Source organism: Macaca mulatta, chromosome 19 (genome assembly GCF_049350105.2).
Source record: "Macaca mulatta isolate MMU2019108-1 chromosome 19, T2T-MMU8v2.0, whole genome shotgun sequence".
Taxonomy (NCBI): domain Eukaryota; kingdom Metazoa; phylum Chordata; class Mammalia; order Primates; family Cercopithecidae; genus Macaca; species Macaca mulatta.
In genome coordinates, this window is record NC_133424.1 from 4,617,843 (window position 1) to 4,643,125 (window position 25,283).

Genomic DNA, 25,283 nt, shown 5'->3' on the forward strand with positions numbered 1-25,283 from the left:
CAAATGGTGTTCTGTTAACCACCAGAAAGAGACACGTCTTTTGGTGTCAGAGCGTGGCTCTAAGCACTGAGGTTGACTCAGTTGCTAGTGTCCACCTGGCCTGCCCGAGATCTGGGAATACAATGACGATCCAAGATCTGGGAATACAATGACGATCCAATTGGTGGTAACAGGTTTCCTGACAGGCAGAGAATTCACATTCTAAAGGGGAAGACACATACCAAATCGTTTCAAAGATGCATGGTTTAAACTCAAGGAACAGGCCAGGCGCGGTGGCTCACGCCTGTAATCCCAGCACTTTGGGAGGCTGAGGCAGGCAGATCACCTGAGGTCAGGAGTTTGAGACCAGTCTGGCCAACATAGTGAAACCCTGTCTCTACTAAAAATACAAAAAATTAGCTGGGCGTGGTGATGCAGGCCTGTAGTCCCAGCTACTCGGGAGGCTGAGGTGGGAGGATTGCTGGAACTCAGGAGGCGGAGGTTGCAGTGAGCTGAGATCGAGCTGCTGCACTCCAGCCTGGGTGACAGAGTGAGACCCTGTCTCAAAAAAAAAAAAAAAAAAAAGTGGAACTGGAATTGACAAGATATCCTCCTCATGGATTGGCCGGGAGCACAGAGGAATCCGGGAGGGCTCCCTGGTGGTGGTGGCCGTCATCTTGGGCCCTGAGTAAATGGCCATGCTGCTGCTGCGATGCTGATGAAGAGAGGGGCTGTGTGTGGACGGAGTGTGTAGGAAGGGAGGTGAAGTTCCCAAGAAATTTGGAATAGAGTGGAAAGCAGGAGAGAGGGTGTGAGGTGGAAGAGGCCAGTGGCCTAGAGGCAGCCTGCCCTCCGGGGAGGCTAAACCAGCAATTCCTGTTGCTGACAGATAATCCCTACTAGAAGGGGACCCCTTGGTGGCTCCCCACCCCCTTCCTTTGGTCTAGGCATGAAACAGCAGTCCCTCCACACCCAGCCCCTGCCACTCCTGTCCCGCCGCCCCCACCCTGCATCTGCCTCCTCCCCACTCTGCTCCCCACCTGCCCCGACAAACACTGCCAGGGAAGTCCTCTGGGCCGGAAGCTGTCAGGAAACTCTTCCACTGTGACCAGGCCTTAGCATCTGAACACCCTCCGCCTGCCTTCTGAGGGTTTGGGAACGTGGCGGGGCAAGTACTCTGTGGGCAGAGCCATCTCTTCCAAACTCAGTGTAGTTACCTCCTCCTCCAGGAAGCCCTCGGGGAGCCTCCGGAGCATCTCACTGTGTGTCTCTAGGATGGGGCCAGGGGAACCCTCAAGGACCGAGGCAGAGAGCTGGGTTATGGGAGACATTGGGACGGGTGATTCTCAGCCGGTGTGTCTGTGTTCCCAGGGGACCCTTGTGAGGGGACAGCCTGAGGATGCCCATGCCTTGGGGAGCAGCCACTGAGCGGTGCCAGCCCCTTGGTACCCTCCCAGTCCACATTCAGGCTGCAGTTTCTGGGAGACCCCCACCCAGGGCCCTGAGAAGGAGGTGAAGAGGCCAGCATTTGGGGTCACCTACATCCCACGGGAAGGACGGCACGGCTCACACGGAAGACAAATGATTTCCTTTATTTCCCCCGCCTCCCAGTTTCCAGGTAGCTCTACAAAGACATTGAGAAAGAGCCACACGCAGGCTGTCCTTCAAACACGGAGAAACAAAACCAAGCCAGTGGCTGGAGCCCACATATGCCCAAAGGTGGACTCTTCTCATTCAATGCCACTGGGCAGCTGGCCATAAAAACTGACCAAGCGGGAGGTTTGAACAGGTTGGGGTGGGGGCTCAGAAGGGGGTGCCCTCACATCCATCAGTGCCAGGAGGCGCCTGCCCACCATGGCCAGCATCCATAGGACGGCGGCACCTCCCCGGGTCCCCCAGGCACGGGTCCTGGGCCCTGCTCCCACAAGGGGGTATTTGGGGACCCCCTGCCTCAGGGCCAGCCGAGGCGTACATCAGGGAGGGAGGGAGGAAGGATGAAAGCTAAACTCCAGGCCTCAGCGACACATGGCAGAGCAGGTTTTCTCTGTGAAAGGCACTCAGTGGTACAGGGCTTAGGGCAGGTGGGGGTGCCTCTGGGCTCCGGGTCTGACTGTCGGGCACAGCTGTTCCGGGGGGAGGCCCAGCCAGGATCCTCATCGCCCGTCGGCTGTGTCCACCTGGCCCTGTGGCCCTCCCAACAGGGGACAAGCCTGGCTCAGGCCCTGCTGACACCCCGGTTGTGGAAGTGTCTGTTTGGAGCAGGCTGGGCTGGGGACGCGGGGATGCCAGCTGGGTGCTCCCCTGGGCTTGTCCTGCACACGTGGTAGGGCCCCAGAACAGGGCCTGATTTCAAATCCATGCCGCAGAAGCATCCAAAGAAAGTTTGTTTGTTTGTTTGTTTGTTTGAGAAAGGGTCTCGCTCTGTAACCCAGGCTGGAGTTCAGTAGTGCAATCTCGACTCACTGCAACCTCGACCTCCTGGGCTCAAGGGATCCTACAGCCTCAGCCTCCTGAGTAGCTGGGACTACAGGCTTGGGCCACCACATCTGGCTAATTGTTTGTAAAGATGGGGTGTCACCATATTGCCCAGACTGATCTCAAACTCCTCGGCTCAAGCGATCCACCAAGCTTGGATTCCGAAGTGCTGGGATTGTAGGCATGTGCCACCACGCCCGGCCCAAAGGAGGTATTTTTAAATTCACCCCTTCCTAAACAAGGTGAAGCTAGAGTCAGCAAGAAACTCCCCAGTTTAGAATCTGCTTGCTATACTGCTGGCCCACCTGGCAGTGGGGGACCAGGCCCTCCAGGAGGGGGTGCTGCTCCCGGGGCTGGATGGTGTCATTTCTCTAACAATTTAAGCACAAATGTTAAAAAAAATTTCTTTTAAGTGACAAGGTCTTCTTCTGTTCCCCAGGCTGGAGTGCCATGGTGCAATCACAGCTCACTGCCCTCCTGGCCTCAAGGAATCCTCCAGACTCAGCCTCCCTACTAAGTAGCTGGGACTACAGGTACACACCAACACTCCAGGCTAATCTGTGTGTGTTTTTTTTTTTTTTTTTTTTTTTACTAGAGACAGGGTTTCGCCATGTTGGCCAGGCTGGTCTTGGACTCCTGACCTCAGGTGATCTGCCCACCTCGGCCTCTCAAAGTGCTGGGATTACAGGCATGAATCACTGCGCCTGGCCACCAACCACGCCAAGCTGATTTTTAAAAATATTTTGGAGAGATGGGGGTCTCACTCTGTCATCTAGGCTGGCCTTGAACTCTCAGGCTCAAGCAACTCAGCCTCCCAAAGTGCTGGGATTAAAGGCATGAGCCATGGTGCCCGGCCTGAAGCACAAGTGTTTTAAAAGAAACCTACAGAGCGTTACTCAAAAGGAAATGACCGTCGTCCAACGTCAGGGGTGATGCTGCCATTGGTCAGTGGGCACACGTCCAGGAGTGCAGGGATGCGAAGGCCCGCAGGCTGGGGAGGCAGGTGGCTCACACGAGCCCCTCTCCATCCCGCTGGCCCCGCTTCTTCTCCCCTGGGCCCTCCTCGGCCTCGCCAGGTCCCCGCTGCCTCTTCCGGAAGCGGGCCCCAAGCCGGTGTCTGGGTGGCAGGAGATCCATGCCCAGGACCTTGTGGGTCTGCCGGAAGGCCAGCATTCTCAGGGCGTGCTGCGGGGCACATACAGCCCATCAGGACCCCCGCCCACCCTGCTCCCCGAGTGCTGAGGACACAGAGGGGCTGGCATCTGTAGCCACTAGCAGATGGGCCAGGCCTATCCTGTGTCCCTCGAGACACTCCCCCTACCTTTTTTTTTGGAGACAGAGTTTGCTCTGTTACCCAGGCTGGAGTTCAGTGGCGCAATCTCAGCTCATTGCAACCTCCGCCTCCCGGGTTCAAGTGATTCTCCTGCCTCAGCCTCCCAAGTAGGTGGGATTACAGGCATGTGCCACCACATCTGGCTAATTTTGTATTTTTAGTAGAGACAGGGTTTCACTGTTGGCCAGGCTGGTCTCGAACTCCTGACCTTGTGATCCGCCCGCCTCGGCCTCCCAAAGTGCTGGGATGACAGGTGCGAGCCACCCGGCCTGGCCGACACGGCTTCTTATGACTGCTGAGCTTGGGCCACCGCAGGGCCTGAGGAATTTTCGCTTGGTGCTAGCTGACTGCAAGGACTGTCCCAGGAGGCCCCCCACTCCACTGACCACCAGCTCTTTCCACCTCACTGCAGGACCCCACATCCTGCACCGCGAGCCATTTCACTGATCCCTTTAAAAGCAAAATTCAGAAACGTCAGACCCGCTGTGGTTTGGTTTTCGTGCTGCTGGGAGATTTTTCTTATAAACAAATTTGCAAACAAGGAAACCACAGGTGAGGGCCGGACAGGCCGAGCTGCCGGCTACAGCTGGGCTTCTAGGACCATGGTCAGCGATGTGGAGGGAGGACAGTCCCTGCCCGTGAGACTTGAGGTCTGGGCCTCGTTGCAGTGGTGGCTTTGGCTCTGAGCTGCCAGCCCCATGCCACCATGCCAGGCTGGCCCTGTCCCCATGCACGGTCCTGCCACCTACAGGCCACCCTCCTGTTCCTGTACATCTCAGTGGGAGGGAGAGAAGGTGGAACCTGGGCCATTTCGGGGAACACTGCACAGCTGCAAGCTGGAGCTGGGACCTGGGTGTCACCCCTGCCGTGGACTTGGCCCTCCTACCTGGGCGCTGGCGGTCACGTCTTCCCGCTCTTGGAGGGTCATGGGCTCAAGGGCGTCTGTCTGGTCTCCCTCGCAGGGATCCTGGAGTCCAGGCCCATCTTTGTGAGGGGGAGTGGGAACAGCAAAGAAGGCAAGAATGCCCTCATGAAAGACGGTGTCAGGGCCGTCCCTCGACGCCATGGGGCCCCAGGGGCCCGTGCAGAGGGCTATACTTGCAGCCTCTGACCCTCAGGCCTCTCTCAGCGGGTCAGGGTTTCACCGGGCTCATGGGGGAGTCCTCCCAGCCCCTCAAAGCCCGTTGGGCTGCCAGCACCTCCTGGGCTTTGTGTGTGTGTGCCTGTGTGCACCCGTGCATATGCACATGTATGCTGATGTGTGTGTCCATGTGGGCCCATGTGCGCCCATGTGCCCATGCGTGTCCATCTGTGCACGTGTGTGCCCACGGGTGTATGTGCATGTGTGCCGTGTGTGCATCTGTGTGCATGCATGTCCGTGTGTGTCTGTGCATGCATTCATGTCTGTGTGTGCCCGTATGTGCAAGTATGTCCGTGCATGCCTGCATGTGCACTCATGTCCACGTGTGTGCCTGTGCGTGTGCGTGCCTACACGTGTGCTTTACATAATGGCTCAGGCAACGGGCCCAAAGCTTTATGCTCCCTTTTCACTTGATATCCTATGTCACTAAAAATGACTCAAAAACACCCTTTTCCGTATCTGACCGCCACCCTCTCACACGAGTGTGTCCTGCCGCGTTCTCTTCCCTCTGCTGGTGTAGAACGCACTGTGCTGGGCAACTCTGCGCCCCCTGTCATCTGAGCTCCTGGCTGTTCCCTCTGGATAATCTTTGGAGGACAGGCGCCGGGGTGGCTCTGTGCCGGGGTGGCTCTGTGCCGCCGCCGGCGGGCGTGGCCACCAGATAACATAACCGTTGTCTCCTGGGTGGAGGCTGAGACCTCCCTTCGGGGACCTGTGTGTCTGTGCCCTGCGTGCAGGGTGGTGTCCTCCATGGCCGGGGCCCTGTCTGCCTTCCTGCTGGGAGCATGTGTGTGTCGTGGGCCGCTCTCGTGCCTGGGCTGGACACTTCCTCTGTGTCTGTGACCCCAGCTGTTTGTACCACGGCCATGGGTTTGCTGCCCACCTTCTGGGCCCTCCGGCCCGGCGACTGACCTGTCAGGAGCGTCCCGGTGGCCACGCACTCCAGGACTCGCCTGACCGCGTCCCCAGGGCCCAGGGGCCCCGCCGCACTGCTCACAGCCTTCTCCACCAGCAGCTCCATGGCCTGGTGGGGACAGAAGAGCGGCTGCTGTGCTTTTGGGGGGTGCCGCAGCCCCTGTCTGCCCGGGAGGTCCTGGGGTCCCTGGGATAGGAGGCCCCCTCGGCTCTTTCTCTAACTCCCACCACCCACTGAACTTCCGCCGAGGAGGGCGGCCCGTGGCGTGGCTCTGCCACCTCCTGGCATGGCCATGGGCTGGTTTCTTTCTTTTTTTTTTTTTTTGAGAGCAGAGTCTTGCTCTGTCGCCCAGGCTGGAGTGCAGTGGCGCAGTCTCGGCTCACTGCAACCTCCGCTTCCCGGGTTCAGGTGATTCTCCTGCCTCAGCCTCCCATATGGGCTGGTTTCTCCATCCCTCCGAGTTTCAGTTTCCCCAGTTGGTCCACAGTAACATCACACACCAGTGTCACACGCACTGTCTGCCGCGTGGGGCCCGCCTCAGCTGAGGGGAAGGAGCCGCCCTACCCCACCACGTCCCCGTGTGGCCAGCTCCCGAGGGCAGGAGGGGATGGGGCAATGCTGGCCTCCACGGCACTGTGTGGCCACCTCTTCAGCCACAGCCGGAAAACAGGTCTCAGGGAACACAGGTTTTCTGTACGTCGGGACAGCCGCACGCTGGTCACCCAGCACGGAGCTGGCTGCTGTGACCTCCTCCCAGGAGTGGAGAAGACGTTTCCCCTAAACAATGGGTGTAAAAGGCTGGGCGCGGTGGCTCACGCCTGTAATCCCAGCACTTTGGGAGGCTGAGGCGGGCGCATCACGAGGTCAGGAGTTCATGATCAGCCTGGCCAACATGGCCAAACCCCATCTCTACTAAAAATACAAAAATTATGTAATCCCAGCACTTTGGGAGGCCGAGGCGGGCGGATCACGAGGTCAGGAGATCGAGACCATCCTGGCTAACACGGTGAAACCCCGTCTCTACTAAAAATGCAAAAAATTAGCCGGGCGTGGTGGCGGGCGCCTGTAGTCCCAGCTACTCGGGAGGCTGAGGCAGGAGAATGGTGTGAACCCAGGAGGCGGAGCTTGCAGTGAGCCCAGATCACGCCACTGCACTCCAGCCTGGGTGACAGAGCGAGACTGTCTCAAAAAAATGACTACAAAAATAAAAGTAAAAAAGACACTTAATCTCTACCAAAACAAACAGCCTCTGTACCACGCTGCATTCTGGACGCTGGGCAGTGGGTGGGTGTGGATGAAGGACACGGGCCCAGTGGCGGGGACCACAGGCAAGACATCACTGCAGCGTGGCATGGGGGACACCACTGCAGCGTGGCATGGGGGGACACCACTCCAGTGTGGGATGGGGGACACCACTGCAGCATGGCATGGGGGACATCACTGCAGTGTGGGATGGGGGACACCACTCCAGTGTGGGATGGGGGACACCACTCCAGTGTGGGATGGGGGGACACCACTGCAGCACAGGATGGGGGACGCCACTGCAGGGTGGGATGGGGGGACACCACTGCAGCACAGGATGGGGGACGCCACTGCAGGGTGGGATGGGGGACACCACTGCAGTGTGGCATGGGGGACACCACTCCAGTGTGGGATGGGGGGACACCACTGCAGCACAGGATGGGGGACGCCACTGCAGGGTGGGATGGGGGACACCCACAGGGCAGGGGAGGAGGCTGCGTGTGGCTGGCTGGCTTGAGGCTGGTGGAGAAGGTCTGGGGACTGGATGGGTTCCTGGGGTCTCTGTGGGGGCATGGGCTTGGGGCCTGCTCCATGAACCTTGTGTGGGGGGGGTTCTGCTGCTTCTTCTCCCTCCTCTTTCTACCAGGATAGGCGGGGGGTGGTGTTAGAGCCACAGGGGGTCTCCTCTCCAAAGCAGGTGGGTCTGGGCTGGGTCACCCAGAGGCCGGTGTGCAGCCAGGATGGGGAGTCCGGCTTCCGCCCCTCTGCCTGGGCCCCTCTGCCTGGGCCCCTCTGCCCTGGTGCCACGAAGTCGGGCAGACACCGCACATTTCCCTGGCCGGTCCCGCATTTTCATGCGAGGTTCTGGGTTTTGAATAATGGTAGTCAAATGAGGCTGTGGAGAGGGCCGTCTCCCCTGCCCAGGGGACCTCAGGGACTCCCACGGCCTCTCTTGAGTGCTACGTCTCCCGCCGGCTCCTTCACGGGAAAGCGTTTGTCTCTCGACCTGGGCCTGTCACGGCCACGGAGCCCCTCGGGGGTCCCAGTGGAGGGCTAGGCCGCCAGGCACTGCCTTACCCAGGCTGGCAGGGCTGCCCAGGTGGGCACACGCCGGCAGAGGTCCCTCAGGACCCTGATGACGATCACGCATGGCTGCAGGCTGCTGGCTCGAGCCTTCGGGGGAGAAGCACACGGTTCACTTTCGGGGGCTCACACAGCCACATGGTGTGGCGTCGTGAGCATGAACCCCGGGGAGGACAATGGGGAGCCCTGGCGGCCTCGAAGGTGGCAAGTGGAAGCAGAGTCCACTTCCAGATGAGTCCGGTGCCACCAGGCCATTGAGTGGCCACGGGATGGCAGCGTCCCCACCCCCAGGACAGCACCCACTCCTTCCACGTTTCCTGACCCCATCAGCCAGGAGCCAGCGTTGGTTGTCAGCCAGGAAGCTGATGGAGGGCGTCCTGGTCTGCGCTGGGAGCCCATGAGGCTGAGGCGGCCACGCCGGCTCAGGCTGGTGCCTCTGAGACACGTTCCTCAAAGTCACCCCTCTCCCCCTGCTCCACCCCTGCCCCCCTGACCTGAAACCACCGGGCATGACGGAGGGCGGCCAGGGACTCGAGGCACTTCTCGGAGCTCAGGACATCACCTGGGTCAGCCTGAGGCTTCTCCACGCCTTCTAGAAGAAAAACCTCAAGGTGTGCGGGGAAAGCACCTTATCCCGCTCTGCTGCCGACGGGGTGAGGGGCTCGGTTTGGGCCCCTCAATCCTTTCTGAGACACAGTTTCACTCTGTCACCCAGGCTGGAGTGCAGTGGCACGATCTTGGCTCACTGCAACCTCCATTTCCTGGGTTCAAGTGATTCTCCTGCCTCAGCCTCCCAAGTAGCTGAGATTACAGGTGCCTGCCACCACATCTGGCTAATTGTTGCATTTTTAGTAGAAATGGGGTTTCACCATGTTGGCCAGGCTGATCTTGAACTCTTGACCTCAGGTGATCCTCCCACCTCGGCCTTCCAGAGTGCTGGGATTACAGGCGTGAGCCACTGCGCCCGGTCTCAATCCTTTAGGCCTCGTTTTATCCATCTGGGGAATGAGGGTTCCTCCCAGATTGTCCTGCTAAGACACAGTGAGGACCAGACAAACCGTTCCTGGAAAAGCTCATCATCTGGGAAGTTCTGAGCTTACCTGTTGCTACTGAGGGATTTCAGCCCTGACGCTCTCGCTTAGCCGATGAGGGTGAAGATGGGAAACTAGGAATTAAGCCAGATTTCTAGAAACTTCCACATGCATCATGAAAAAGGAGAAAGTGGGTCAGATTTCAACACGTCCTGTTGTTGACGACAATGGCCCCAGAGTCTGCGAGAGATGTGGGTCCCTTTTCCGTCCCGGGTTATTATTTTCCTTCAAGAATATTTTTCTCAGTTGGGCGTGGTGGCTCACACCTGTAATCCCAGCAACTTTGGGAGGCCAAGGGGGGGCGGATCATGAGGTCAGGAGTTCAAGACCAGGCTGGTCAACATGTCGAAACCCTGCCTCTACTAAAAATACAAAGATTAGCTGGGCATGGTGGCGCACGCCTGTAATCCCAGCTCCTCGGGAGGCTGAGGCAGGAGAATAGCTTGGACTTAGGAGGTGGAAGTTGCAGTGAGCCAATATCGTGCCACTGCACTCCAGCCTGTGCAACAGAGTGAGACTGTATCTCAAAAAAAAAAAAGAAAGAAAAAAAAGAATATTTTTCTCAACTGGAAAACAGTAGTTCATTTCTAGAATCCCAGCACTTTGGGAGGCTGAGGCAAGAGGACTGTTTGAGCCCAGGAGTTTGAGATCAGCCTGGGCAACATGGCGAGACCCTGTCTCCACAAAAAATAAAATTAGCCGGGCATGATGGCACACACCTGTGGTCCCAGCCAATGGGGAGGCTGAGGCGGGAGGACTGCTGGAGCCCGGGAGGTCGAGGCTGCAGTGAGCTATGACTGCACCACTGCGCTCCAGCCTGGACTACAGTGACACACCAAAAACCAAAACAGGATATTTTTCTTATTTCATTATATACAACACTGTGGGAGGGCCTGGTTCATTTAGGTCAGGGGATGGTGCCCAGGTTTCCCACTGGTTCACAACCATCCCCGCTGATCTGTCAGGGAAATGACTCCTTTGGGGCAGAGAGGGAAATGGCAGAGGTGTATATGAGGAACGGTTTTGGGTTTTTTTGTTTTTTTTTTGACGGAGTCTTGCTCTGTCTCCCAGGCTAGAGTGCAGTGGTGCAATCTTGGCTCACTGCAACCTCCGCCTCTTGGATTCAAGCAATTCTGCCTCAACCTCCTGAGTAGCTGGGACTACAGGCATGTGCTACCATGCCCAGCTAAGTTTTGTAATTTTAGTAGTGATAGGGTTTCACCATGTTAGTCAGGCTGGTCTCGAACCCCTGACCTCAGGTGATCTGCCAGCGTCGGCCTCCCAAAGTGCTGGGATTACAGGTGTGAGCCACTGCGCCTGGCCAAATTTTTTTTTTTTTTTTAGAAATGGGGTCTCACTACGCTGCCCAGGCTGGTCTCGAGTTTCTGGGCTCAAGCGATCCTCCCACTTCGACCTCCAAAAGTGCTGGGATTAGAGAGGTGGGCCGCTGTGCCCGACCTAGAAAGGGAGTTTTAGAAGCTCACCTCCCACCCACCACGCTGGGCCTGGGGAGGGGAAGCGGGGGCAGGAAAAGGCCGACAGGAAGTGGTTTCCTGGGGGGTGGCTCACGGGTCTTCGGTCGCTGATCGGTCCTCACAGGATTTCCGCTCACTTCATCACCCACCCAAGCCAGGAAAGAGCCGCTGTCTAATGGCCGCCCACCCTTAACCCGCCCCCACCACGGCGCCACTCCCCAGCCTCCGCATTTGTGTCAGAGCCTTCCGCTAGCGCTGAAAGCCACTCTCTTCCCCACGCTGTACTTAGTTTTCAGATGACTATTTGCGAGGACCAATCGTGGCTTTCCATTTAATGATTCAAAGGCTCTTCTTAAAAAAAAAAAACAAACAAAAAATTGAAGCTTTAAAAAACAAATTAGGCCAGGCGCGGTGGCTCACGCCTGTAATCCCAGCACTTTGGGAGGCTGAGGTGGGCGGATCACCTGAGGTCAGGAGTTCGAGACCAACCTGGCCAACCTGGTGAAACCCCATCTCTACTAAAAATACAAAAAAATTAACTGGGTGTGGGGGCGCACACCGGTAGTCCTAGCTACTCGGGGGCTGAGGCAGGAGAGTCGCTGGAACCCAGGTGGCGGAGCTTGCAGTGAGCCAAGATCGCGCCACTGCACTCCAGCCTGGGCGACAGAGCAAGACTCTGTTTCAAAAAACAAACCAACAAAAAAATACCAAATCGATGGAAAGAGAAACCTCGGTAGGTCATGGCCCTCAGTTATGACCAAAAAAGATTATAAAGGGGGTGAAAGATGATAGAGTTTGGAAAACTGCCCTAGAGACTGTTCTGGAAGATTCCACAGCTGGCTGAGACTTCGGGAGCAAAGACGTGCAGTGTGTTACCAGTGGCTGCCTCCGCTGTGGCTGCTGGCCAAGACCCTCGCTGCCCCCAGCCTGGCCCAGCCCCTCACCCACCCTCCCAGGCCTGGCAGGTCTGCCTTTAAGCCCCCCGATCCCCCAGGTTCCTAATCAGTGGTACTGGGACCTCGGTGACTGACGGACAGAGTCAAACTGAGCTTCTACTGTGACCCAGGGGAAATGGCTCAGACCTGTCTATTGCCGCTGGGGCTGGTGTCGCCAGGGCCGGAGAAGCAGGTGCCAGCCCTGGGTCAGGGCAAGGGAGGGGACACGGTGTCACTCGCCCGAGCACGGCCCCTGCAGCCAGGCTCTAAGCCCGTCTGACGCTGTCACCGACTCGCCTCCTCTGCTGCCCGGAGACCCAGCTCTTGTGTGACCCATGGAATCCTCGGGGGGACAGCAGTGCTGGAGTGTGGCTGCTGTGGCATTTTCTTCTCAGCGCAGAGGCGGACACTGCCCCAGGCCTGGGTGTGGAGAGCGCCCTCGGGAAGCGTGTGGGGGACAGTGGTTGGAAGGAAGGGCTGGGCCGCACCTGGGTCTGTGGAAGGGTCCTCTCGCATCAGGGGTGAGGTGATGGATACGGTGACCTGCATCCTGGGCTCCTCGCAGGAGGAGATGACAATGTTGGCTTCAGGGTCAGAGGAGACCTCATACTCATCCTCGGTCACCATCTGGGAGGGATAAATACAACACAAGGCCACCTTACTGCAGCCCAGATTCATGTGTAAATCAGCCAGGATGTGGTTGGTGTGTGTAAGTTAATCCTGTCGGGTCTCCCACACTTGCTGCCTGGGTGCCAGGCCCTGTGCCCTGTGTCTGAAACCTCCAAGTGACCAAGACACAGCTGCAGCCCTCCAGGAGCACACACATGTAGAGATATGTACAGACAACAGACCCTGTGATATAAGGAGCCTCCATATGTAAAGAACACCTATAATTCAATAACAAGAAGATCAGCAATCCAATAAAACATTGGTGAGTGAAGTAACAGATACTTGGCAGAAAAAGAAACACAAATGGCCCTTTTTACACAATGACACACATTACCCCATAGTCAGGGAGGAGTAAATTAAAACTAATGAGATGCCACCATCTCCTGTCGGAAGGACATAGTTCAAGAGGTCTGTGTCACAGTCTGCTCTTCCTGTCCATGGTCATCACCCTCCATGCGGCCTGTGCTCACACCTGAGCCTGGCCTCCCACCTGAAACCCACCTCTCTCCCCTCTCTCCCCGATCTTCCATCCCTTCCCTTCTCAGGGCCTCCCTGCTGCAAGTCAGCCTCCAGGGGCTCTGTTGACATGACTGGGGTGGAGGCTGCCAGCTTCCCCACAGCCTTAGCCATTCTCATGGTACTCAGTTATTGTCTCTGCCACCGGGCTGCAAGTCTTCCAGAAAGCAGGGGCTGTATCTGTCACGTTGTAGCCACCGACATGTTGTAGGTGTGCAGGAAATGTGAGATGCCATCATGGAAGTCAGAGCATGTCACTCCCCTGCCCAAAACCCTCCAGCCTCCCCACTTCCCTGAGAATGCAATCCTAGCTCCTGGTATGGCCTTCAGGCCCAGCTTGATCCAGGCGCCCCCTCATTCCCTCATGCCCACCCCTCCTTGCTCTGGGCCTCCTGCTTTTGGCCTCTGCAGGTGCTGGTCCTTCTATGGGGAACACTGTCTCCCCGACCAGGCGCTGCCCATCCCCTGGGCATCCAGTGTCCACTGGAAAAGTCAAAGGAGTAAGGCTGAGTTATCCCAGGGATGGTGACAGACGCTCAGGAAGAAGGAACGACTCTGGGGACCAATTTTTCATTTTTCTTTCTTTTCTTTCTCCTGAGTACCTGGGATTACAGGTGCCCACCACCATGCCCGGCTAATTTTTCTATTTTCAGTAGAGACACGGTTTTACTATGATGGCCAGGTTGGTCTTGAACTCCTGACCTCAGGTGATCCAACCGCCTCAGCCTCCCAAAGTGTTGGGATTACAGGCATGAACCACCATTCCCAGCCCGATTTTTCTTTTTAAACCTAAGATGATCAATTTAAATCCTCCAGTGTGAGAAGAGTATATGAAAATTCTCTAGAGGAAAAAGTTCAGCTGACATCTCACAGCCCTAAAATTGAAATTGGGTTTTTGCCTTTTCTTACGGCTTCCTAGTCATCATCGCTGCAAATGTTTTCTGTGCAGCTTTAATCATCATTTACTTTTTTTTTTTTTTTTGAGACGGAGTCTCGCTCTGTCGCCCAGGCTGCAGTGCAGCAGCGCGATCTCAACTCAGTACAACCTCCGCCTCCTGGGTTCACGTGATTCTCTCACCTCAGCCTCCCGCGTAGCTGGGATTACAGGCGTGAGCCACCAGGCCTGGCTGATTTCTGTATTTTTAGTAGAGATGGGGTTTCACCATGTTGGGCAGGCTGGTTTCAAACTCCTGACTTCAAGTGATCCACCCCCCTCAGCCTCCCTAAGTGCTGGGATTATGGACGTGAGCCGCTGTGCCTGGCTTAATGCTTCTTGTATCTTAAAGTCGTTTAGTAACAGAGGTTCCCTGTGGGGAGAGGGCTGGCAGCCAGACGCCTGGAGCAGCGATGGGCGGGGTCCTGACCTTACCTGGAGCTGCCGGGGCAGCTGCTGGGCGATCCTCCGCAGCAGGCTGTGCGTGGGCTTCTTGGAACAGAGCAGAGCGAGGCGCACGTTCCTGTCCCCGCGCAGGAGGAGGCCTTTCGCCAGGATGCCCACCCGCATGACGCCTTTCAGGACCCGAGCCGGGGGGGCAACGCTGCTGTGGGGACAAAACCACAGACGTGAGCCTTCAGTGGAGAGACGCGGGGTACCCCAGCTGCCTCGCTCCTGAGCGACAGGGACCCTGCCATTTGCAGAGCCCCTCTGTGCCTCGGCATCCTCATCCATGAAATGGGACCAGGCGACTCTGTGGGAGGCGCTTGCGGGATGAAATGAGACACTGTGAGATCGATCTCGGAGGTGCTGTCACCAGGCATGCCTCGGAGTAGCTGGGACGAGTGGCCACACCCATGTTTTCCTTCCCCATGAGCAAACGCTAAGCCCCAGGCCCGCCCTGTGAGGTCTGATGGCTCCAGCGTTCACGGACTCTGTCACCCTGTTGTTTCGGCTCCACATGGTTCAAGAGAGGACAGAAAGCAAGGCTGCATTCTGCCTTTGCTTCACAGGGGTTAAGAAAATTCACAAACTGGCCGGGCGCCGTGGCTCACGCCTGTAATCCCAGCATTTTGGGAGGCCGAGGCGGGCAGATCACTTGAGGTCAGGAGTTTGAGACCAGCCTGGCCAACATGGCGAAAACCCATCTCTACTAAAAATACAAAAATTAGCCGGGCATGGTGGCGGGTGCCTGCAGTCTTAGCTACACGGGAGGCTGAGGCAGGAGAATTGCTTGAACCCAGGAGATGGAGATTGCAGTGAGCCGAGATTATCTCACTGAACTCTAGTCTGGGAGACAGAGCAAGACTCCGTCTCAAAATAATTAATAATAATAATAATAATAATAATAATAATAATTAGCTCGGTGTGGTGGTATATTCCTGTAGTTCCAGTACTTGGAAGGCTGAGGCAGGAGAATGGCATGAACCTGGGAGGCAGAGGTTGCTGTGAGCCGAGATCATGCCGCCATACTCCAGCCTGGGCAACAGAGTGAGACTTGGTCTCCAAAAAAAAAAAAAAAAAAAAAAGGCCGGGCGCGGTGGCTCACGCCTGTAATCCCAGCACTTTGGGAGGCCGAGGCGGGCGGATCACAAGGTCAGGAGATCGAGACCATCCTGGCTAACACGCTGAAACCCCGTCTCTACTAAAAATACAAAAAAGCCGGGCGTGGTGGCAGGGGCCTGTAGTCCCAGCTACTCGGGAGGCTGAGGCAGGAGAACAGCGTGAACCCGGAAGGCGGAGCTTGCAGTGAGCCGAGATCGCGCCACTGCACTCCAGCCTGGGCGACACAGCGAGACTCTGTCTCAAAAAATAAAATGAAAAAAAAAAAAAAAAAAGCAGAGGGCAGGTCCCTGGGTGCTCGTTGTACTGGGACACTTTGCAACCCACAGGTGCGAGGCTCAAATTTCCTATATGGAGTCAGTACTCTATGCTCCAGCAAAAGGAAGCCCTCAGGCCGAGTGGATCAGCCAGACACAAAAGGTCACACGGTGTGCGACTCCGTTTCTGTGAACTGTCCAGCACAGGCCAATCCAGAGAGACAGGGCGGGCACGCGTGGGTGCATGAAACAAAATGAGGAGTTTGCTTAATCAGGACAGTTTCTGTCTGGGAAGATGAGACAGCTCTGGGGATGACAGGGGTGTTGTTGGCACAACTGTGTGAACGTGCTGCGTGCCCCTGAACTGTGCACTTAGACAGGTTAACATGCTCGGTGTTGTGTGATGTGGATTTTACCACAATAGAAAAGCATTCAAAGATTAGAGTGAACCTGTAATCCCGGCACTTCGGGGGGCTGAGGTGGGAGGATCGCTTGAACCCAGGAGTTCAAGACCAGCCTGGCCAACATAGCGAGACCCCTCATTGCTACAAAAAGTTAACAATTAGCTGGGTGTGGTGGTGGGCGCCTGTAGTCCCAGCTACTCGGGAGGCTGAGACGGGAGGATAGCTTGGGCCCAGGGGTCTGAGGGTCAGTGAGCTCCGATCACGCCACTGCACTCCAGCCTGGGTAACAGAGCGAGATCTGTTTCTTAAAAAACAAAATGCGGCCGGGCGCGGTGGCTCAAGCTTGTAATCCCGGCACTTTGGGAGGCCGAGACGGGCGGATCACGAGGTCAGGAGATCGAGACCATCCTGGCTAACATGGTGAAACCCCGTCTCTACTAAAAAATATTTTAAAAAAACTAGCCGGGCGTGGTGGCGGGCGCCTGTAATCCCAGCTACTCAGGAGGCTGAGGCAGGAGAATGGCGTAAGCCTGGGAGGCGGAGCTTGCAGTGAGCTGAGATCCGGCCACTGGACTCCAGCCTGGGCGACAGAGCGAGACTCCGTCTCAAAAAAAAAAAAAAAGAAAAGCAACAAAAACCAGCAGCTGCCAGAGCAGGAAGGACTTCAACAAAAGGTAACTCCCGCCCGGATGAGTTAACTCCATGGCAATTACTTAGACGACGTAGGGACCTTCTCGCTTCCTAAGAGTCACAAGGGTTTGGAGCTGATTCACACCGGTGCTCAGTGACACAAACCACTCTGATTACTCAACTACTCCCTAAGGCGGAGAAGTCCGTTCAGAATCACGCTCAGCTTCCTTCTGCCCATGAGGAAACTGAGGTTTACAGAGACTGTCAGTCCCTCGTGAACGACGTTTTTAGATGCGCCTTCAACAGCAAAAGGGAACGCTGAGGCATTAGAACCGCGTGGACCACCCGCTGCAAACCAGCCTCGTTTGGTGCCAAGAAGCTCTGAGACCTGGGGAACTTCCCCCTCCCAGGGCTGGAAAGCTGCCGCGGGCCACCGAGGGCTGCGGGCCCATCAGAGCTGGGGGTTCCTGCAGGGTCTCGTCCCGAGGAGCTGACCTCTGTCCTGGCTGAGAGCTGGGCCCCCGGGAAGGGGATCTCCAATGACCTGCGCTTGCCGCCCTCTTCCTCTCCGCCGCCCTGGTCCTCCTCGGCCAGCGTGTCAGACACCAGCTTGAGGGCCCGCTCCGCGTGGGACACGGCCCTCTGCACGGCGAGGAGCTCCTGCTCCGTGGGGTAGATGGTGGCGTGCTTGCACATGACGTGCCGGTCGTCGCTGGATGCCGGCCGCCGCCCGGGCTGTGGGGACAGGCCGCACGTGTCAAGGCTGGGCTGTGGGGTCCCTTGGGGAGTGCTGGGCAGGCGGGCAGGTGGGGGCAGGTGGCCGTGGTCAGCCGGGTTACCAGGCAGCAGCACCGCCAGGTGAGAATCCAGTACACACAGAGAGCCCTGGGGTGGGGAACAGGGAAGTGCCTGGGGCTGCCCCTGATGGCTGCAGGAAGCTTGGGTCTGAGCGAAGGAATAGGGGGGAACCTCCGACACCTTTGGCCATACTTTTAAATTTCCAGACCAGAGGCTTTTGAGTCAGCCTGGAAACCCCTTTCTCACAGCAAGGTGCAAATCTGAGGTTCCCATTTAGGCTGGGCGCGGTGGCTCATGCCTATAATCCTAGCACTTAGGGAGGCTGAGGATCACCTGAGGCCAGGAGTTCCAGACCAGCCTGGGCAACATGGTGAAACCCCATCTCTACTAAAAATACAAGAGAGCCCGGCATAGTGGCAGGTGCCCACAGTCCCAGTTACTTGGGAGGCTGAGGCATAAGAATTGCTTAAACCCGGGAGGCAGAGGTTGTAGTGAGCCAAGATTGCACCACTACACTCCAGCCTGGGTGACAAGTGAGACTCTGTCTCAAAAAAAGAGGTTCCCATTGAACCTGGACACTCGGGCTGCAGGGACAGGTTCCTCTGGGAAGAGACAGTAGCAGCCACAGAGGCACGAGGCTCCCCAAGGGAGGCGACCACCCGGGGCTCTAGGAAGCAGAAGGGTTCTCTGTGGCCCAACGGTAGGGGCTGGGGCGCTGGGGCTCCCACCTGTGGAGTGAGGCAGTCCGGGCCGTGGAGCCCCATCCCCTGAGTACTATATGGGAGTTGGCGGGGAGGTCAGGTCCTCCTAAGGAGGTGTCCGCTGCCCTGGGGGGTGTGAGGTTGCCCGCATTTGCACACAGAGGAAGCTGTACCTACCTGGAGTTGGGTGCTGGTGGGTGGCTCCGGCCTGCCCATGAGCAGAGAGTGGGCCCAGTCGGATGGTGCATCCTGGGAAGGCTCCTCCTCCAGCCGCCTGCAGGACCGACACAGGACAGAGCGTGGTCAGGCCAGCAGCGGCCCTGAGCTGGGGGCACATCGGAGACGCTGGGGACTCATGCTCCCAGCAAGGAAGGCAGGGCCGAAGCTTTTGCTGGGGCTCCGCTGCACTGCATGGGCGCCTGCTGTATGCACAGAAGACTGAGGCTGGCAAGGCTGGTGCGGGGGGGAACCAAACACCCCTTAGGCAAAAGAGGCTCAGCCTGGGCAGCCGTAGCCTTCAGGAAGTCCTGGTCCCCTTCCCAATGCAGACCTGCTGCTGCTGGACACACCAGAGTCACATGTTACATCAGAAAATGCTCTGGGACGGACACAGGGGACTCCAGAGGTCAGGGACACTGGGACACCGGGGGTTAAGGGGACACAGGAGACACTGGGGATGAGGGGACACTAGGAGATCGGGGGACACAGGGGACTCCAGGGGTCAAGGGGACTCAGGGGATACCAAGGGTCAGGAGACAAAGAGACACCAGGGGACACAGGGACACCGGGGTCAGGGGACACCAGGGTTCAGGGAACGCAGGGGCATCAGGGGTCAGGGGGTCACAGGGCACACCAGGGGTCAGGGGGACACCAGGGGTCAGGAAAACACAGGGGACTCCAGGGGTCAGGGGTCACAAGGCACACCAGAGGTCGGGGATACAGGGGACACAAAGGTCAGGGGACACAGAGGACACCAGGGGTCGGGGGACCCAGGGGACACCGGGGGTAAGGAGTCACAGGGGACACTAGGGGTCAGGGTACATAGGGACACCAGGGGTCAGGGGACCCGGGGCCACCAGGGGTAAGGGGTCACAGAGGACACGAGGTGTCAGGGTACATAGGGACACTAGGAGTCAGGGGACACAGGGGTCAGGGGGACACAGGTCACCAGGTGCCTCTGCAGCCGTGCGGTCCAGTGAGTTGGCAGGCAGTGTCCCTGCGCCTGCAGAGGCGCCTGGCACCCACGTGTCAGGTCTGCACACCACCGTGCCTTTGCTCGTCTGCTCTGGAACCCTCTCTCGCTCCCACACCAGGACGTGCCCACTGCCCGGGCACCCGACTCCCCCCACTGCCTGAGAGCTCACACGGGGGATCCCCATAATCTGCAGCGGCGGGCGTCTGGTTCCACGCTGGACCTGCCCTCCCTCGCCAGGCCCCCTTGCCAAGACCCGCAGCCGGGCACCTCCTCTCCACGTGCCAGCGCCGCAGTTGCTCCAGCCGCTCCTCCGCCAGGCGCCGCTGCTTCCTCATCCGCTCCTCCAGGAGCTTCCGAGCCCGGCTGCTGGGCTCCATGGCAATGGGAAGGTCCGGGTTCACTTTCTTCTGGAAAGGAGAGGCAAGGCTCTGAGAGTAGGGACCTTGCCTTAGACAGGGATGCCGGGAGGGTCTTGGGGTGCAGGGAGAGACCCAGAGACTAGAACTGTTGGGCTGAAATCTCCCAAAGCCTTTTTGTTTTTTTTTTTGGAGACGGAGTCTCGCTCTTGTCTCCCAGGCCCGTGTGCAGTGGTGTGGTCTTGGCTCATTACAACCTCCGCCTCCCGGGTTCATGCCATTCTCCTGCCTCCGCCTCCCGAGTAGCTGGGATAACAGGTGCGTGCCACCACATCTGGCTAATGTTTGTATTTTTAGTAAAGATTTCACTATGTTGGCCAGGCTGATCTCTAACTTCTGACCTCAAATGATCCGCCCACCTTGGCCTCCCAAAGTTCTGGGATGACAGGTGTGCGCCACCGCACCGGACCCAAGATACACTGTTGAGACGTGGAGCAAGACTTTGAAAACACAGAAAATCACCCCACCCTCTTTTTTTTTTTTTGAGATGGAGTCTCGCTCTGTCGCCCAGGCTGGATGGAGTGCAGTGGCCGGATCTCAGCTCACTGCAAGCTCCGCCTCCCGGGTTTACGCCATTCTCCTGCCTCAGCCTCCCGAGTAGCTGGGACTACAGGCGCCCACCACCTCGCCCGGCTAGTTTTTTTTTTTTTTTTTTTTTTGAGACGGAGTCTCGCTCTGTCGCCCAGGCTGGAGTGCAGTGGCCGGATCTCAGCTCATTGCAAGCTCCACCTCCTGGGTTTACGCCATTCTCCTGCCTCAGCCTCCCGAGTAGCTGGGACTACAGGCGCCCGCCACCTCGCCCGGCTAGTTTTTTGTATTTTTTTAGTAGAGACGGGGTTTCACCGTGTCAGCCAGGATGGTCTCGATCTCCTGACCTCGTGATCCGCCCGTCTCGGCCTCCCAAAGTGCTGGGATTACAGGCTTGAGCCACCGCGCCCGGCCTCACCCCACCCTCTTAAATTCATGGGATTACACGGGCAGAAGAGGCCAAACCAGAGGCCTCCCAGCGCCCGCCCGGGCCGAGCACACCCCGGACGGGTATCGGGGCTCCCCCTGCTGGACGCACCCGGTACTGCAGCCGGTGCCGCCGTCCCCTCACGTGCAGGTCCTTGGCGTTAAGGTCGTTGAAACTGCACTCGCACAGCTTACGCTGGAAGCGAAGCACTCGCCCTTCCTCGCTGCACACCTGAGACACAAAACAGCTGCACGCACACCAGGCACGAGGCCGGGGGGATGTGAGATGCTACCGACACCAGGTCGCTGCGGAGCCTTCCTCATTGCTGGTCATTTTATGTTATGTATGTATTTTCAGAGACACGGTCTTGCTGTGTTACCCAGGCTGGACGGCAGTGGCTCGATCTCGGCTCACTGCAGCCTCAAACTCCTGAGCTCAAGCGATCCTCCCACCTCAGCCTCCCGAGTAGCTGGGACCACAGGCATGCACCACCATGGGAGACGGGAGGATTGCTTGAGCCCAAGAGTTCAAGACCAGCCTGGTCAACATAGCGAGACCCCGTCTCTACAAAAAATAAAAATAAAAAAATTAGCTGGGAGTGGTGGCTCACACCTGTAGTCCCAGCTACTCAGGAGACTGAGGTGGGAGGATTGATTGAGCCATGACGGCATCACTGCACTGCAGCCTCAGTGACAGAGCAAGACCCTGTCTCTTAAAGAATCCCAGGACTGCAGTCAAGGCAGAGGAAACCCAGCCCTGCCTCTTTGGCACGCACAAGGCCAACCAGGGTCTGAACTGCCGCTGGCCCGGGAACTGGCAGACCTGGCTCAGGAGCTTGGCTCCACTGCTCAGTAGCCTGGCTTTGGCAAGTCCCAAGATCCCCCAGACCCAGGAAAGGAGCTGGACGGAAGGGCCTCCAACCTCCCGGGGAGCTTTCTCCTGCCCGGAGCCCTTCCACCTTCCAGACAGATGGCTCCAGGGGGCCCCCTGTTGGGACTGCCTCGGCCTGTCTCTGGCCCTCACGAGGCCATATTCATTTCCTGTTGCTATCCGAAATCTGGCACCCAAAGTGTCAAGCGGGTCTTGCACGGGGTTTGGTCTATGGAGGTCTGGCCTGTGCAGCTCGGGAATGGGGATGGGTCTGTAAATCCCACTGGGAGAAGCCGGGTGAGGTCTCGAAGCCTGACCCATGGGAAAGTCCTTCCCTGACCAGGGCTTGACAGCCTCGGCTTACCTCCTCCACATATTCTGGGCCCACCGGCTGCGCATCAGAGCAGCCCAGGGGAGCTTCCTCCGAGCCTCCTTGGGCGGGTGTTCCAGGACCCTCTGACTTGGGTTGGGCCGGTCTCCCCCTCTGGGGTCTGCAGCCTGCTATCTGCGGCTCAGGAGGCCCTGAGGGGAAAAACCATGTCACTGACACCCTGTTCCAGGAGAAAGCACTGTGGCTGCGAACCAGCCAGGTGGCATGGGGTGGAGAGCCACCCAGACCCCAGGCTCGCCTCCTGTGATGTCGGGGGGGACGGCCCCGGGCAGCGACCTCGCTCTCCCTTTCATGCCTGCGTGTGACCCAGCCGAGAAACCGAGGCCAGTTTCAATCCGTCAGTGGGGACGTCCTGGATTTAGGTCCTCGCTTGAGGAACCCACCGACAGCACAAAATCCACAGTTAATAGACGATGAAGTATCAGGCGGACCAAGGCTCATACTTAACCTACCCCCGTTAGGCAAAATTATGGAGCCTCGGGTGAGACAAGTATCTTTGTTATCAGAATGACTTGATGGTTTGATCTTCAAAATCATGTTGCTATTCAAGAATCAAGGCTGCTGAGGTTAAAAACAGAATGCGGGCCGGGCGCGGTGGCTCAAGCCTGTAATCCCAGCACTTTGGGAGGCCGAGACGGGCGGATCACGAGGTCAGGAGATCGAGACCATCCTGGCGAACACGGTGAAACCCCGTCTCTACTAAAAAAATACAAAAAACTAGCCGGGCGAGGTGGCGGGCGCCTGTAGTCCCAGCTACACAGGAGGCTGAGGCAGGAGAATGGCGTAAACCCGGGAGGCGGAGCTTGCAGTGAGCTGAGATCCGGCCACTGCGCTCCAGCCCCGGCGACAGAGCGAGACTCCGTCTCAAAAAAAAAAAAAAAAAAAAAAAAAAAAAACAGAATGCGGCTCCCTCAGCCCTTGCCCACGCACAGCACGGTGGTCCAGGGCAGAGACTCTTAGACAGACCCAGGTTCCAATCCCACCTCCACCGTTTACGGCTTTTCCATCTACACATTGGGACTGGTGACAACATTGACTTAAATGGGTTGTGGGCTGGGCACAGTGGCTCATGCCTGTAAACCCAGGGCTGTGGGAGGCCGAGGCGGGAGGATCACTTAAGCCTAGGAGTTTCCGACCAGCCTGAGCAACATAGCAGAACCCCATCGCTACAAAAAAAAAAAAAAATACAAAAAGTAGTGGGATGTGGTGGTGCACACCTGTAGTCCTAGCTACTCAGGAGGCTGAGCTGGGAGGATCGCTTGAGCCCAGGGGTGGAGGCTGCAGTGAGCCATGATCGTACCTCTGCACGGCAGCCCCGGTGACACAGTGAGACCGTCTCAGAAACAAAACAAACCACGAAAAAAGATTTGTCATGGAGGTAAAGTGAAGCAATGCACACAAAGCAGTGAGCGGATGCCTGGCATTGAATCCTGGTTAACGCGGGCCACCTCTGACAGCTGGGGCTTTGCACGCAGGGAAGGTAGGGTCACAGGCAGAGGGGCGCAAGGAATCCACCTTCATTTCCTGGTACCCACGTAACTCTGGTTCTGAGCCCAGTTTGTTCACTGTGACCACCAGGGTGCGCAGGGGAGCAGAGTCAAGGTGGCAGCCCAAGGAACCCGCTAGGTGCAGGGCGAGGGCTTCCAGTGAACCCCAGCACCCAGCACCAGCCCAAATTCTGCTGGAAGAGGCCGGGCACGGTGGCTTATGCCTGTGATCCCAGCACTTTGGGAGGCCGAGGATAGTGGATCACTTGAGGTCAGGAGTTCGAGACCAGCCTGGCCAACATGGTGAGACCCTGTCTCTACGAAAAATACAAAAATTCGCCGGGTGTGGTGGCGGGCGCCTGTAGTCCCAGCTACTCGGGAGGCTGAGGCAGGAGAATCGCTTGAACCCGGGGGGCAGACGTTGCAGGGAGCCGACATCGCACCACTGCACTCCAGTCTGGATGACAGAGTGAGGCTCCATCTCAAACCAAACCAAAACAAAAAAACTCTACAGGAAGAAATGGCATTACCATTGTATCGGTTCTGCCAGCACTCTCTGGAAACGGTCTCAGAGGGTCCAGGGCGGTGTCGGTCAGTGGGAGGCCCTCTCGCTCCGCTGTACTGAGGGACAGAGGGCACCAGCCCCACACCACCCCCCGGAGGACGTGACGAAAACCAACTGGATGGTCGATTTTCTCACGAAATGTTCACCGGGCAGGGTGGCCAGGGCTCCCGTGGGTAGGCGAACACGCATGCAGACACACATACCCTCGCGTGAGGCCTTCAAGGCCACAGGTCTCTTGGCCAGTGCTGGCCTGCTCGGGGCACACACGCTGGGGCCGGTGGCGGATGTGGGCTTGGCCTCCACCCTGGGGGTGCTCTCTGCGGCCGGTGCAGGCTCCAGGGTGGGAATGGGCTTCCCCAGTTTGGTGTGCAGCTTGAAGACCTGCAACAGACAGAGCCGGGCTCCTGTGGGAGGGCCCCTCCCAGCCTGATGGCCTTTTCAAGAGGCAGGAAGGGCCTCCACGGGCGGGCAGCGGGAGTGTGGGCGGGCTGGTCCCGGGGACCCCGCCTCTTGTCTCCTCCTGCTCTCTGGATATCACCCACTCCAGAAGGCCCTTCCCAGGTGGCCTCCTGCCTTGCACACGTGCTTGTGAGTCCTCTAGCGCGGTGACACTCCTCTGACGTGTGAGCACGTGGCTCACCGACTCACATGGACGCTCTTCCTCCTCTTCCACCACATGGGCTGCCAGATGGGGCCTCTCAACCTCCCAAGCCCCATCCTAGTGCCCCCGACTGCCCGGGACTCAGCGTGTGTGGACGGATGGTGGACGTGCATGTGTCCCTGGACGGACACCCACGTTCTGCACGCGCGTGTGCACGTGGTCACATCTGTATTCTGGCCGTGCCCTATTCTCAGCACCTCCGGGTGCAAGGTGCTTCTGGCAAAGGTGTCGTGTGCACAGGGCCGCGGTGTGTGTGCTGGGGACCATCTCAGACACATTTCCAGCTCCGAGTCTCTGACACGTGCTGCACAAGACCTGCCCTGTAACCCCCGACCCCACAATGGGTGGCAGGGCCTGCCTGACCCCCAGACCAAGCCCCAGCCTGTGGGGGTGATGCCAGCCCCTAGCTCTCCGGTCCCCAGGCCAGTGAGTCTCCTTCCCCCGTTTCTCTGCCCCCCTCCTTCCCTCCTCCATGCCTCCCTGCGCATTCCTCTTTCCCCCGTGGCTTCACACAGGCCCTCAGCAAGCTGTCCTGAGCCGAGCCAGGGAATGAGGCCCTGGATGAGCCTTCAGGCAGCTGAGGGAAAGAAGCCAGGTCCTC

At 58.0% G+C, this 25,283-nt stretch overlaps 2 protein-coding genes across 33 annotated transcripts in view; one reads left to right on the forward strand and one right to left on the reverse strand.

Annotated features, from left to right (window-relative positions):
• Nucleotides 1-1,555: 1,555 nt before the first annotated feature.
• ZFR2 (zinc finger RNA binding protein 2) overlaps nucleotides 1,556-25,283 on the reverse strand; it is a 60,630-nt gene continuing 36,902 nt past the window's right edge. For 4 of the 32 annotated variants that reach the window (XM_015122479.3, XM_077979325.1, XM_077979326.1 and 1 more), the window contains 13 exons: nucleotides 24,225-24,402; nucleotides 21,943-22,100; nucleotides 20,820-20,939; nucleotides 19,605-19,744; nucleotides 18,320-18,416; nucleotides 17,188-17,378; nucleotides 14,225-14,396; nucleotides 12,159-12,297; nucleotides 8,664-8,761; nucleotides 8,164-8,259; nucleotides 5,841-5,952; nucleotides 4,674-4,771; nucleotides 1,556-3,639 (listed from right to left, as the gene is read on the reverse strand). In XM_015122479.3, coding sequence (XP_014977965.3) covers nucleotides 3,463-3,639; nucleotides 4,674-4,771; nucleotides 5,841-5,952; nucleotides 8,164-8,259; nucleotides 8,664-8,761; nucleotides 12,159-12,297; nucleotides 14,225-14,396; nucleotides 17,188-17,378; nucleotides 18,320-18,416; nucleotides 19,605-19,744; nucleotides 20,820-20,939; nucleotides 21,943-22,100; nucleotides 24,225-24,402 — 1,776 coding nt within the window. In that variant the 3' untranslated portion in view covers nucleotides 1,556-3,462. Of the gene's footprint in view, nucleotides 3,640-4,673; nucleotides 4,772-5,338; nucleotides 5,953-6,145; nucleotides 6,186-8,163; nucleotides 8,260-8,663; nucleotides 8,762-11,410; nucleotides 12,298-14,224; nucleotides 14,397-17,187; nucleotides 17,379-18,319; nucleotides 18,417-19,604; nucleotides 19,745-20,819; nucleotides 20,940-21,942; nucleotides 22,101-24,224; nucleotides 24,403-25,283 lie in introns of those variants that run through there. The other 28 variants (XM_015122480.3, XM_077979327.1, XM_077979313.1 and 25 more) reach the window with 20 other exon arrangements.
• ATCAY (ATCAY kinesin light chain interacting caytaxin) overlaps nucleotides 2,111-25,283 on the forward strand; it is a 112,039-nt gene continuing 88,866 nt past the window's right edge. The window contains exon 1 of the mRNA XM_077979519.1: nucleotides 2,111-2,114. The gene's annotated coding sequence lies outside the window, so the exon portion shown is untranslated. The remainder of the gene's footprint in view (nucleotides 2,115-25,283) is intronic.